This window comes from Pseudophryne corroboree, chromosome 2 (assembly GCF_028390025.1).
Source record: "Pseudophryne corroboree isolate aPseCor3 chromosome 2, aPseCor3.hap2, whole genome shotgun sequence".
NCBI lineage: Eukaryota > Metazoa > Chordata > Amphibia > Anura > Myobatrachidae > Pseudophryne > Pseudophryne corroboree.
Window position 1 is genome coordinate 408,570,964 of NC_086445.1, and position 14,754 is coordinate 408,585,717.

The following is a 14,754-nucleotide window of genomic DNA, read 5'->3' on the forward strand; positions in this document are numbered from 1 at the left end:
GTGTGTGGGGGGCAGGCTCTGTGTGTGTGTGCGTATGTGTAGGGACTGGGGAAATAGGCTGTGTGTGTGTGTAGGGAGTGTGGGGAGGGGGCAGGCATTGTGTGTGTGCGTATGTGTAGGGACTCTGGAAATAGGCTGTGTGTGTAGGGAGTGTGTGTGTGTGTGTGTGTGTGTGTGTGTGTAGGGAGTATGTGTGTGTAGGGAGTGTGTGTGGGGGGCAGGCATTGTGTGTGTGCGTATGTGTAGGGACTCTGGAAATAGGCTGTGTGTGTGTAGGGAGTGTGTGTGTGTAGGGAGTGTGTGTGGGGGGGGCAGGCTTTGTGTGTGTGTGTGTGTGTGTGTGTGTGGGGGGGGCAGGCATTGTGTGTGTGTGCGTATATGTAGGGACTCTGGAAATAGGCTGTGTGTGTGGGGGGGGGGGGCAGGCTTTGTGTTTGTGTGTAGGGAGTGTGTGTGTGTAGGGAGTGTGTGGGGGGGGGCAGGCATTGTGTGTGTGCGTATGTGTAGGGACTCTGGAAATAGGCTGTGTGTGTGTAGGGAGTGTGTGTGTGTGTGTGTGTGTGTGTGTAGGGAGTGTGTGTGGCGGGCAGGCATTGTGTGTGTGCGTATGTGTAGGGACTGTGTGTGTGTGTGTGTGTAGGGACTAGGGAGTGTGTGTGTGTGTGTGTGGGGGGGGGGGCAGGCTTTGTGTGTATGTGGTGATATGAGCATGTTGCTGGGGTTGGTTGTGTGCACAGACACTGGGTTGCTCACATTGGAGGTTACTTGTGCATTTGGCTGCCCTGGGAGGGACTTTGTTGGAGTGTTGGCTGTGGGGTGAGGGGGCCAATACGGGGAGGGTTGCTGCTCGGGGGATTCCGCAAGTGGCGGTTTTAGGTGCTGGCTAGCAGGGCGGGTGACAAAGGCACCATCGGCACCCGTCGCTGCCTGCATCGCAGTGCCTCCTGCCGCTTCCTGCTGCCGGCCACCCTCCCTCTCCTGGCCCATTCCTGCCGGCCGCCTCATGCCACTACTCACTCACCCTCAGCTTCACGCTGGGCGGAAGTACGAGAAGAACATAGAGCCGGGGAACCACAGTCGCCAGATGGTGAGTGACAGCTAACTGGTGCAATTTGTATAACGGGCTACCCGGCGCAATGTGTATAAGGGGCTATGTGGCGCAATGTGTATTATATATATATATATATCTATATATATATATATATATAAAAATAGATATGGAAGAAAGAATGGAAATGTAAGACCACCAGAAACAGTATAACCTGCATCACATGTTGTAATAAAGGCTGTCAATCATAAAGTCACCTTAAGTGTCGATGCTTCGGTCCCCTTCCAGACCAATTTCAAGACCACCAACAATTACAGCAGCTGCTCTCAATCCAAAAAGTACCTGCAGTTACTTGTCGGCTGGAGAGCGGCTGCTGGAATTATTGGCAGCTTTGACTCGGATAAGGGACATTGGGGCAGATGTATTAAACCTGGAGAAGTGATAAAGCAGTGATAAGTGCAATGTGATAACGCACCAGCCAATCAGCTCCAATATGTAAATTGATAGGTAGGAGCCGATTGGCTGGTGCGTTATCACATTGCACTTATCACTGCTTTATCACTTCTCCAGGCTTAATACATCTGCCCCAATGTGTGGCGGGCCCTGAATGACACAACCCCACTGTTGCTGGTCACACCTCCTGCGACGGTACACAATAGGCCCTTCATAAATTTCAGCTCCAGGCCCATGTGGTCCTTAATCTGGCACTGATTCTGAGGACGGAGCGTGTTGCTCCGAAACGTCAATTTTCTAAATACACTTCTACTTGCTGAAAGACTCTCCGTGTGCTGTTATTGCTGGACACTTATTTTGGATTTTGACATGCACCGGAGGAAGCTGTATATATGTTTGTGAGTGCCGGTACACACTGGATGAATATTTTGTGCTGGTTTACAGCACCCGTTACCTGGCACCACCACCTGTATGTTTTCTTCTCTCTGGAGACAGTCCCCAGTTTGTGTGACTCTGCACGTTTGCCTATATGTGCACCCATTTCCCTTGCATGGTTTGAGGCAGTGCTTAAGATATGATGTCAGCCTCACAGGAAATTCAAGGTTGCCGCAACTTAGTGGTCACGGACACGGGGGGAGACATTTAGCTTCTCTGATGCTGAAATTGAACAGATTCTCTCTAAGGAAACTCCTTTATTGTCTGATAAATCACTGGACTCTGAGTCTTTGTATCATCAAATCTGGAAACTTAAACGACGTGAGATAGACTTTTCCCTTCATGGCAGCACTTTGTCGGAATATTATCGCGAGCACAAAATTCCACGTGGATTCAGGGTGCGCAATGTACCTACTATAGGACGCAATAACCCTGATTTTGTCCGACGTTGGATTGCGATACTTAACAAGTGTGCCTTCGATTTGATGATTTTAGTAATCGATGAAGCCAACAAGGAATTTTCTATTACCAGATCCAAGATTGAGACCTTTGAAAAAGACCTATATGCTACCTTGGAGGAGGATCGAACCCAAGATTGGATACTTAAATTGGAGAATCAGTGCACACAATACAAAAAAGATCTTTTGAAATTCAAAAGAAATAAGAAGCTTACGGTGGATACTGATTATGACGAAAACCAAGTATACCGATGGCTGTCTGGGACAAATACTTCTGAACATAATCAAAAACCATCACGTATGAGAAGACCTTGGTTCCGTAAATCGAACCGCAAAAATGTTCCTAATCAATCCAGTTCTGAGAGCGAATTTGCTACTTCAGAGCTGGATGAAGGTGTGGCAACTACGAGTGTCCCTTTAGAGGGCAGTTCACGAGATTCCGCAACCCCCATAAAATCTCTGCCACCCGCAGGGGTGGCCAAAACAAAAGGGGTAAGAGCCGTGACACAACGCAAGAACCGTTGATTTTTAATTTATCTAAACGCACTCTCAGCAACACCGAAATGGCGGTTCTGAATAAAGGACTGAGTTTTGTCCCCACCAGCTTGCATGACTCCTTCAATTGGTCTAGAGATTTACACGCCTTTTCTCGTAGACTACACCTTAAAGAACATTTCCAGGACAATGAGATGCAGACTGAGACGTCCATTTTCTCTAACTTTCTTATAAAGGCTTTGAGATCTACCTTTGATCCCTATTCTACAAATGCCTCGTTGAAATCATTCCATAGACTCCTTGATGAGTCAATTACTAAATTTACATCTGCTCCCTCTAAGATTAAGTTTAATCTCTCTAAAGATGAGTCTGCAGCTCTGACCGCATTGGGGTCCTATCAGGACATTGTGATCAGGCCCGCCGATAAAGGCGGGGCCATTGTTGTGCTTGACCTCGAATACTATAAGGCAGAAATCTACTCACAATTGTCGCAAGAGGAAGTATACCGCAAGCTGACCACCGATCCTACATCTCAGTACCAGAGGGAACTTGAGTCCATTCTTCAAACGGCTATACAGGAAGGGAAATTGCCCCCGAAAATGCTTAAAGCATTATCTATACGACACCCCAAGGTTCCAGTACTGTATACTTTGCCTAAATTGCACAAACATAGTTCCAAACCCCCTGGTAGGCCGATCATTTCGGCCCCTGAATCATTGTATAGATCTGTGGCACAGTTTTTGGATTCCATTATTCAGCCGTTTCTCCCTCTTCAATCTACATTCCTGAAAGATACCACCTCCTTCTTGCTGGAACTACAGGGAATTGGCCAGCTCCCTGAAGGGACACTTCTGTGTTGTTTGGACGTTTGTAGTCTGTATACTGTGATCCCGCATATAGAAGGTTTGGCTGCTATGTCTTCATTTCTTAATATGCATTTATCTACAGATGTGTTTAACCATGACCTTTTTTTGACCCTTTTAGAATTGACCCTCCGACGTAATTATTTTTTATTCGACGGTAGGTTCTATCTACAACTTAGGGGATGTGCGATGGGGTCCCCGGTGGCCCCATCGTACGCAAATGTATATATGTTTACACAGGAGAAAAATATATTTTTTTCTGATCACAATATTAGCGACAGTATTTTATTATTCTGTCGCTACATTGATGATATTTTTTTGTTATGGACAGGGGGTGAAAGGGCTTTCAGAGATTTAATGATGACTATTAATTCTGATGACTCTCCCATTAAATTTACTTTCTCTTGTAGCACCAGTGAAGCACATTTCCTGGATGTTGCGATTAAGATTAATAATGGTATACTAACTACAGAGGTGTTCCATAAGCCAACTGATAGGAACACCATTCTGATGGCTTCCAGTTTCCATCCGGAAGCGCTCAAAAAGGGTCTACCGCATTCACAGATGATGCGTCTAGCACGGATCATCAGTGATCCTGTTGTTCTTAATAAGGAACTTGATGTTCTTATCTCTAAATTCCTGGCACGTGGATATGATAAAGAGTCTCTTTTGTCCCAAAAAGATGATGTGGTATTGATGCCACGACAATTGTTACTGCATCCGGCCAATAAGATGCGTAAATACAGGATCCCTTTTCCATGTGATTTTTCAACCTCCAATCCCATCATGAGACGGGCGACCCGGGCACTTTGGCCTATAGTTGCCACTGACCATGAGCTTAAGGGCCTCAATCAATCTGTACCCATGATGGCTTTTAGAAGGGGGAGGAATATTAGGGACCGGATTGTCAAAACCGTTATCACAGGTATGGGAGTCCCCAAGATCCCCAATGTACATTATAAAGCCCCTGGATGTTATCGGTGCAGTGGCTGTGCCACTTGCCAGTTTATGTTTAACTGCAAATCCTTCCAACACCCCCATTGCCAGAAGAAATATGATATTAGGTTTGTTCTTGTTCCACTTCTTATGTTGTATATATCATCGTTTGCCCCTGTGGCCTGTTCTATGTTGGGCAGACCATCCGGAAATTTTCGGAACGGATGGCTGCCCACAGATCTGCCATCAAGTTGACCCTTGAGGGGAAACTGGTTGATCAACCCGTGGCTAAACATTTTAAAAAGGCAGGCCATCCCTTAGAATCTCTCCGCTATTTTATTATGGACCATGTTCCTGTGACACTTAGGGGTGGGGATAGGGCCAAAACTTTATTAATTAAAGAAGCCCGGTGGATCACCAGGTTGGGTACTACCTCTCCTGGTGGCCTTAATGAGAAGATCAACTGGAACACACTGATGTAATCTATATTCAATCCCCTATGTCGTAGTTGTTCTTCCCTGTATATAGGTCTGTTAGGTCTATAATGATTGGTTTCTCATATCTGTTATGATGACTGTTTTATATATTTGTGTCTCTTTCCGTGCTAGGTCAATGGTGCTTTATCTTGTTTTTATGTCTGTTTTAATATGTGCACCGTTCCTTTTCTTCCTTTCCCCGATAGATCCCTCCCTCATTCGAGCAGTGCTAGCCCGTCAAGGATGGTCTGTAACGCCGGCCTGAGTTGGAACGCATGCGGTTGTTTCCTAGGCAACCGCTCAGCTGGCTTCCGGATGTGACGTGGCACCTTCAGCATGAGGTGACGGGACGCGGCGGCGGAAGTACTGGGACGGCTGTCTGGTGCGGTGGGTTTCTACATAAGGGGGTAAGTTTGTCTTTTGTTCTTTATATGTGTTTATTCTGAGGACGGAGCGTGTTGCTCCGAAACGTCAATTTTCTAAATACACTTCTACTTGCTGAAAGACTCTTCGTGTGCTGTTATTGCTGGACACTTATATATATATATATATATATATATGTATATATATAGGGCATGCTTCTGAATAGCTAAAAAGTTTCATGCCTCCCATGGAGACACACGCTCCCAGAAATATATTGTGTGTCCCTGGGCAGTGGCTGGGAGGTGGCAATTTAGATGCACGGAGAAGCACTTTCTTATGGACATGTTATGGGAGTGGCACTGATGTGGATGCAAACTCAGATACATAAGCACTAGTATTGGAAGCCATAGTCTATGGAAGATTCTACACCTGGCATGACGCTGGTGCAAATTTTGATAGCTTCATCTAAAGCACCAAGCAGGAATACAGCATTTGAAGATGCTCAAAGTGGAGTTTCAGAACTTGCACATTCAGACACACAGCTGTACACCAGGGAGGGGCTTGTATCAGTATTAGCATAATCTCACAGATGCTACAGTGGCTATAGACGCACACATAGACGTGGCTGATTTTTACTCAAAGTCAAGCCCAATGTGCTCTAAAAATATATATTTTTTAAATTGTTTATAGCAAATTAAGAGGACTGTGTATATTATATTCTGATGCTATACAAGCAGGCCCGGCGACAGGGGGGGTCAAAGGGGACATCCATCCCGGGCCCCGACGTTGTGAGGGGCCCCAAGGTCCACCTGCAGCAGTGCAGCATGGATTCACGTTTGTAATTGTAGGTATACGTTTTGATATCGCGGCATCTCGCCGGCCGCCCGCTGTGTGTAGCTCCCATCTCCCCAGGTCAGCTGTCCGGAACTCCTGAAGTCCCCGTGAGCAGCGACGTCGCGCCGGGCTATGCGCGACACCGCTGCGTCCTCCACTTCTCTCCTCCCCGACCGCCCTGTGTCTCTGCTGTGAGGAGCAGCCGAGCAGGAGCGGGACTTCAATCGGCTATAGAGACCGCACGGCCGGCGCAGCTCACAGACAGACTTGAGGAATACAACAGCCTCAGGCTGTCTGGAGTCTCGGAGCCTTGTCTGGATAGCGGCAGGCAGCTGTGTATATTGGTAAGTGTGCGCTCTTGGCTCTCCAGGAGTTTGGGGATTTGGAACTAGGCTTCTGAAAGTAGCTGATAAATGTTTTCTTGATGCACTGGATAAAACAATATTAATAGAATTATATGTTAAATATGCTTATCCAGGGTGTTTATGTTATGTGAGATTTATTTTATTGATTAATGCCATTGTTGTTATACAATCTATAATTATTTTAATATTGTTCTATCCAGTCAAGAAATCATTTATCAGCGCCACCATCTCTTTCTTTTTATATATTGTTTATTGTGGGTCTGACTACCCCCTTTTTATGGTGGCAGCTTGCAGCAAAGCACACCATTTCAAGCGCCTGGGTTGTATTTATTTACCATTTTAGCTTCTTAAAGGACTGTTTCCCACGGAATGTAGTTGGGATCCCGGCAGTCAGAATGGTGACGCCGGCATCCCGAACGTAAGTATGCCAAGGAGGGTTAGGGTTAGGCTGCGGGGGAAGGGTTAGGTTTGCAGGCAGGTATGTGTGGGTCTGAGGTCAAGGGGGAAGGGGGAGTAGGTTGGGGAGGGGGGGGCCCGCAGAGATATCAGTGTACCGGGCCCCAAGATTTCTGTTGCCGGCCCTGTATACAAGCAAAACTTTTCTTTGGGTGGTGGGAGGAGAATAGCTTGTATTGAGAATGGGGGGATCCCCATAAACAGTATAAAAAACAGGACAGCTAGCACACACTGTTTGCTTCCCTACCCCAAAAAATTCAGTATTTACTGATCTGCCGCCACAGGCTGGTAGCAATTGGTTGAGGTCACAGGCTGGTAATGATTGGCTGCTGTCACAGGCTGGTAGTGTTTGGCTGCAGTCACAGGCTGATAGTAATTGGCTGCTGAGCGTGTCCCTGGTGTCACACTCTGTAGTTTTAAAACTAGTTTCTTACCATTGTGATATATGTCCTTGCTGGCACAGAGGTCCGTGCGCACTGTTTCCAGACAACGCTAGCGGCTCAAGCAGAGGTCCACTGGCACTGATCCCACATGAGTTTCCAGCAGCTGCTGCTGTCTCTGTGTGCATAGCTCTTCATAGTGCTGCTGTCCGCTGTCTCAGTATTGATCCTCCATTGTATTCACTTCCTGGTGTTTGGGCCTTAGCAGGAGTTCCCTCCAAAACCGGACCTGGGCGCTACCATTTCATACCCTCCAACTGTACCTTTTTAGCAGGTACAGTACCTTTTTTTATGGTCTGTACCGATTTTTGGCTCTCCAAACTTCCATTGAAATTATAGGAAAAGGGGCGTGGCTATGCCCCCTTTACCTGAGGTCACGTCCCATTTCCTAATTTGTACCGATTTTTATGTGTAAAATGTTGGAGGGCATGCCATTTTGATTTATGTCAGCTGACCTTCCAGTTACCAATCCAGGAGCTTCCTTTCGTCAGCTGATCGCAGCATCCAATCTGTCTACTATAAAGGGGGACTTCCTGTGAACAACAATTCGCCAGTATAACAGTCTCTTCTCAGGAAGTAACAGCTTTGTGCTGAGCTGCTATGTTCCAGTGACTTTGCTCTGATTCAGTTCCAGTCTGGTGAATACTAAGTACTCTGAATTATATCTCAAGGACTCTTCAGTGTCAAGATTTTGGATCCAGTCCAGTCAGCATTTCAGTCCATTCCGGTTCTAGTTCGGCTTGCATTCCGGTTCCATTTGGTTCATCATTCCAGTTGCTAATCTAGTATCATCTCTTCTTCAATAGAATGGGTGCTGTCACCACGCAGTGTAGGGAATGCCGGTATCAGAGAAGCTGTGAAGTAGCCCAGAGGCTTACCATGTATTTGCAAATGCATGCCACATATATCTCTGAATTTCTATTACCATATAGTTTTTCAGGTATTGTTGCAATTACTATTTAGTGTGCTGGGGGAAATTAAACAATTATGCATTGAACTTGTGTATGAAAGTCAGACATGCATCGCAAATATAATAGGGTCCATGTTTGCTAGAGGTGTGGGGTTTTTCATACACAAGTTCAATGCATAATTGTTTAACTTCATGATTCATTGATCATAGTTTGTGGTAACAGTTACTATATACAGGGGAGAGATAAATTTGTGCGAGATATAGTACTAGCTAATCAGCTTCTGCCTTACATTTTATAGGCTTTGTTTGAAAAATGACAGTTAGGAGCTTATTGGCTGGTACTTTTTCTTTTACAATTTAATCATTCTCTAAGCACTGATAAATAAGAATGCTTAAAGAAGTATCAGCTATTTTTGTTAGATGTGTAGAATTGAATATGACAAAATTATTATAGTTTGTTGATTGCTAAAGACATAACCTATGGCTTCTTCATTGATAGTAGTAAAAACCTGTCGCAGAGTGAAAATTACAGGTTATTAAGCTATAAAATAATGTATACAAATGATGTACTGTATAAAATGATAAGCAAATATAGTGGTGGATGCTCAATAAGCTTAGTGATATCATTCAGGTGCTTGAAAGGGAGGGGTATTTCTAAGCAAGAAAAAGAACACATTTTGTTTCCCCCAGCACCCTGAATGATAGCAGTAACCGGATTTAAATCCCATACAATATCTTAGAATTCAGAGATCTCGGTTACATATATCTGCGCAGATGTATGCGTAAGCCCCCATGATAAAATGATATACAGTATGTAGTGAAAAAAATAGCACAATTCAATTATATTTAATTTTAAACAATATCTTAAAATACTAATTACTGATGGCAGTTGCCCCTTGATGCATTATTACATCGCAGTTGTTTCTAGAAGATTTATAATCTCTAGGGAAACAAATACTGTGGGACAGGAAATGCATAAAATCAGCAGCTCATTTATCAGGATGAACGTTAGCAATGTCAAATAGCTAAGGCAAGATTATAGCAGCAATAAAACTCAGACAATCTATGTTACACACGGTCATCACAATGTAAAGCAAAGTGAAATTTCCCCTATGTACCAATCACTAAATGTTGTAGCAAATGCTGACATACTGTAGTGGCAACTTTTACATATACAAAAAGTAAATTGTGTAACTTATTATTTAGTAATGTAAATATAAACAATGAAACAAGCAGCCTTACAGTTCTATTTCCCATTCATAAGAATACAAATTCAGAATTAAAAACAAAAAGCAGCACCCATGTTAACAAAAAGCAATGTACAGTACTGTACGTTTCTGTAGTTATAATTTTGATTGGCTAAAGCTATATCTATGGAAAGTTATTTTAAACAGGTGTGGATCATTAGATCGACAGTGTCTAGGTATTTAGGTCGACCACTATAGGTCGACAGGGTCAGAAGGTCGACATGTTCTAGGTCGACAGGTCAAAAGGTCGACATGAGTTGTTTTATGTTTTTTTGTGTCGTTTTCTTCGTAGAGTGACCGGGAACCCCAGTTAGTGCACCATGTCCCCTCGCATGGCTCGCGTCGCTCGCCATGCTTCGGGCAAGGTGCCTCGCTTCGCTCGGCACAGATTACCGTTCCAATCGTAGTCCATGTGGATCGTTAAGTATGAAAAAGTGAAAAAAATGAAAAACTCATGTCGACTTTTTAACCTGTCGACCTAGAAACCCTGTCGACCTTCTGACCCTGTCGACCTAGTGACTGTCGACCAATAGTGGTCGACCTTCAGACCGGATCCCATTTTAAACATCTCCTATTACTCAAGTTCATTCCTAAGACATATATAATATGTATCTGCATAACATTCTATAGGTGTTTCATGAACAGTACATTCATACGAACATTGACTTTACAAAAATTACCAGCACACAATATTAAAAAGGTATAATATTCGTAACTTTAGTATTTAAGAATGAAAAAATGTTACTCTATTTTCATTGTTATAGATTTATTTATTTTGTAGACCAGTTTTAGCCATTGTTATCCCCAAAGGATTAAAACAATATGAAACCATTTTACAGTACTTACACCTAAAAATGCAGCAAGGACAGTAATATCTGCCTAGTTTGCTATGGGGACTTGGACTGTGTCTACATCTGTTCATCATGCAAACTGATAAATGCATCTATTTTGTTTTTTGCAAAAACATAAATGTTACTATTCTCTCTTTTATATAAAAAAAACTTTGCATTTCGATTTACTAATCCCTAAACCACTTGATGACTACCCACAGCAGATCTGCATCTGGGTAACACACACCCAACCCTTAATTTAAATAAATAGTAGGCAGCAAATCCTGTTTCAGTATGTCCCTGGGCGTGTTTACAATGTAGGAATAGGATGCAATTATTTTATGACATATAATGCTTCAGTATACAAAAATATCCTGTCAAGATTATAAGTGATGTAATTATCTGTCATGTTATCATGTTACATTTATTTTGGCAGGAATTACTGAAGTATAAGTGGCCACTAGTTCATGCGCAGTCTGGTGGCCATGTTTGCAATTTACATCACCTGGGTCAGAAATCTGGAAGTGGAACCTTTGCTAGGACAGTTAGGTTACGTGGAGCTGTCCATTAGGATTTAAATTAAGGATTCTGGCTGACCTTAAAGCAGGCAATTGTGATAATTAATACATCTCGTCTTGTGCATACATGATGTCCCATAACAACATGAAGATTCTACGTAGTTGAGCAGGTGAGCTTTTAAGGCATTCAAAGTATATCCATGTTCACAGAATGGCAATTCATAGGTTTTATTTGTTCCTTTATTCATGGCGCATCTTCAAAACAGTTTGAATACATGCAGTTTAAATACTATACTGGATAACACTGTTGGAAGAAATGCGATAGGTATTGTTTACGATTCTCACTTGAGAAGGAGCTTATATACTGTACAAATATTGGCCATCTCAGTTACTACTGAAGTGAGAAATTTGTTTTAACAGAATAAGATACATGAACCATTCATAACTTGGCCAGAGAGTAATCTTTCTTATTTCCACATTTCCTGTGTTTGTTTGTGACAATAATCACTATAATCAGGAAAAGCACAAGGGCAGGAACTGCTGCAATGTACCAGGCAAAGGAGGAGGCTGCGGAAATATATAAAGAATAACAAAAATGCTTAATAATATGCAAAGGATTAAACATACAGGAACATGATAAATCACAATTATGTGCAAGACAGGGCGCAAATATAGTAAATAAAACCTCATGTAATCATAGGCAAACGCACGGGGGGGGGGGGGGGGGGTCCGGTTGCCTGGAAACCCCCCTCCTCATGGCAAGTGGCTCAAATAGCAATGGTGTATAATATGACAACAATAGCAATGGTATATAGTATGATTACTGGAGCTGCTGCCACATTATGCGGTTTAAGGGACAGAGCAGAGATGCTGCACATGCCCAGAGGTAGCAGCTTCTTCTAACAAGTTTGCTCTGTGTGGTTCTGAGTCCTCAATCAATGCACTGGACCAGAGAGTAGCTACCAGGAAGAAGAAACAGGAGCCTTAACATGTGGTGGGAGAATGTGTGCTTAGAAAGTGCAGTACTGGTACTATTATGTTTGTGTATTTATTATTGTATGTTTCATTTTTTTCCTGAACACTTATTTATATTATTTAAATATGTTTGCTACAGCCTCTAATATAGACCATCTGTAGTGTTAAATATTAACCTGTATTCCATGTTCTGCAGAGTAGGAGATTGTGGATTGCATTTGGAAACCCCCCTCTACAAATCCCGCATTTGCCACTGCGTAATGTATATATAATTACTTATTATGGCATATGGGCAATGTTTAACACCACAGCAGTTCCTGAAGTACTGTGCAGTACAGCTCCCATAATGTTCAAAAAGTAGTGGTAGCTGCATCTAACACAATGCAAAATACAAACCACTGTTTATGAAGAAGGCATTAACATTTTCCCAGTAGGCTAAAATACATTTAGATGCCCTATATAAGCAGCCTCATCAAGGGTTATTGAATAGGTCCCGAGATTTTGGCATCTGAGAGATTTCAGCAGGTTTGATGCTAAATTTAAAGTGACAGTCAGTTCTAAAGTTAATTTTGCTTTATAGTTTATACAAATGTGCTCTCATACATCTGGGGCAATATGTAATAGCCTGAGAGATGCAGGCTGTTCAAGAATTTCTGCGCATTTCCATATTTTTAAAGAGGCAATCATTTACAAGGCGAAACACCTGGTTTTGCATTGTAAATGATTGCCGTTTTGAAAATCTGGGCATACAGTATTACATATTGCCCCTAGCCGGTATGCAGTTGTGTGACCAGTGGTCAGGAGACCGCTGGTTACAATACCGTTGCTGGGATCCTGCACCCTAACAAACCCGATAGTTGGCATGCCGACTAACAGGGACTATTCCCACTTGTGGGTGTCCATGACACCCATAGCGTGGGCATAGAACCTGTGGCAAGCGCAGCTTGCCACAGAGCCCGCACAGGGCTTTGTTGCGATTTCCCTCTCCCCCCTCTCCTGACTGCCGGTCACATACCCAACCCCACTAGTTTCAATACATAATTGCCTGGTTTGACTGAGCCGCTCTGAGGTGTAGCGGTAGATTGTAAAAGACGGTATGTCTTTTTCTATAAATTTTGCATCTTATTGAGATCATAGATGCAGCAAACACCACTCAGACTGTAATAGAGAAGATGGTCTGCCGCTTTAACTGCACAGGAATTCGTTTTAAATAGAGATGTGCGGGTTTGGATTTATCCAGTTTTACCCGGATTTACTGGGATCTCAAAACGGCACCTTATTGGCTCTCAGATGTCACATGTTTTGGATAGCCAATACGAAAAATACGGATAAATCCAAACTCATGTTAATTTTGGCATTAAGAACCGAGTAAATCCGAACCTGCACATCTCTAGTTTTAAACATGTACATAACTGCAGATGGCTCAACTGAAAGACACATTTGTAACTGTTTGCCGCTTTAAATTTAGCAGCAAGCTCACCAAACTCATACCAGTTGATAATCTCAGAACCTATTACATAACCCCCATAGTCTTTGCTCAGCAAAAAAAAAAATCCTATTTGAAATCTAAGGATTTTGAAACAATAATATGTGAAGTGAATATTCAGTTGTATTCTTTTTTTAAGCATTTAATATCTATTTGCATAAATATGTCCACAAATCAAAATAATATTTGTTGGAGTTCCAAAATTCTGGCTTCGTGTAGGATACTGTGGCTTGCATATTGCAATGTTTTGTACTACACAAACTGATTTCAATGCTATGGGAATGAAAACCATAAATGATGCATAGGGTAAATGACGTGTATGAACTGTACATGTTTTTCATACAAATATAGCAAATTAATTTTGTAACTCTCAGCACTTATATAATATTACCTGCTGGTTTTATATGTGTTGGCAAAACTTCTTGACCATAGTCATTGCTGGCTATACACTTAAAATCAGTGGTAAAATCCTCCTCTTCAATCCTTTCAAAAGTCAGTGATACCTCAAAGTATTGGCCATCCGTCTCTGTAGTTGTTCTAGGAAAAGAAAAATTGAAATAATATTATTTTTTATGACAATTTCAATTATACCTTTAATTTTTAGTTAATCTTTATTCTTAAGGGGTGATCCAATTCAGGGGGTAATTCAGAGTTAATTGAAGCAGCAAATTTGTTAGCAGTTGGGCAAAACCATGTGCACTGCAGGGGGGGGGAGGCAGATATAACATTTGCATAGAGAGTTAGATTTTGGTGGGTTATTTTGTTTCTGTGCAGGGTAAATACTGGCTGCTTTATTTTTACACTGCAATTTAGATTTCAGTTTGAACACACCCCACCCAAATCTAACTGTCGCTGCACATGTTATATCTGCCCCCCCCTGCAGTGAACATGGTTTTGCCCAACTGCTAACAAATTTGCTGCTGCAATCAACTCTGAATTACCCCCTCAGTGCGATGGTTGTGATGTGCATTTCCAGAAAATATCACAAGCTGCTTCTCACACCCTTTAAACGTGCTTAGGAAAATGTACGATGTTCGGGGGGGAGTACCGAAATGGCCATTTATATGAAGAGCAAAACAATGTGTTGTGTTCTACTGTGCATCATCTTTAATTGAATCTACCCCTTAGGGCAGTGGTTCCCAATCTGTGTGCCGAGACATCCTAGG

At 42.7% G+C, this 14,754-nt stretch overlaps 1 protein-coding gene across 2 annotated transcripts in view; it reads right to left on the reverse strand.

Moving 5' to 3' along the window:
* Positions 1 to 10,528: 10,528 nt before the first annotated feature.
* The window catches only part of LOC135024051 (interleukin-1 receptor type 2-like), a 42,947-nt gene continuing 38,721 nt past the window's right edge, over positions 10,529 to 14,754 (reverse strand). For both annotated transcript variants that reach the window (XM_063953436.1, XM_063953435.1), the window contains exons 8-9: positions 13,980 to 14,125; positions 10,529 to 11,694 (exon numbers count right to left, since the gene is read on the reverse strand). In XM_063953436.1, coding sequence (XP_063809506.1) covers positions 11,567 to 11,694; positions 13,980 to 14,125 — 274 coding nt within the window. In that variant the 3' untranslated portion in view covers positions 10,529 to 11,566. The remainder of the gene's footprint in view (positions 11,695 to 13,979; positions 14,126 to 14,754) is intronic.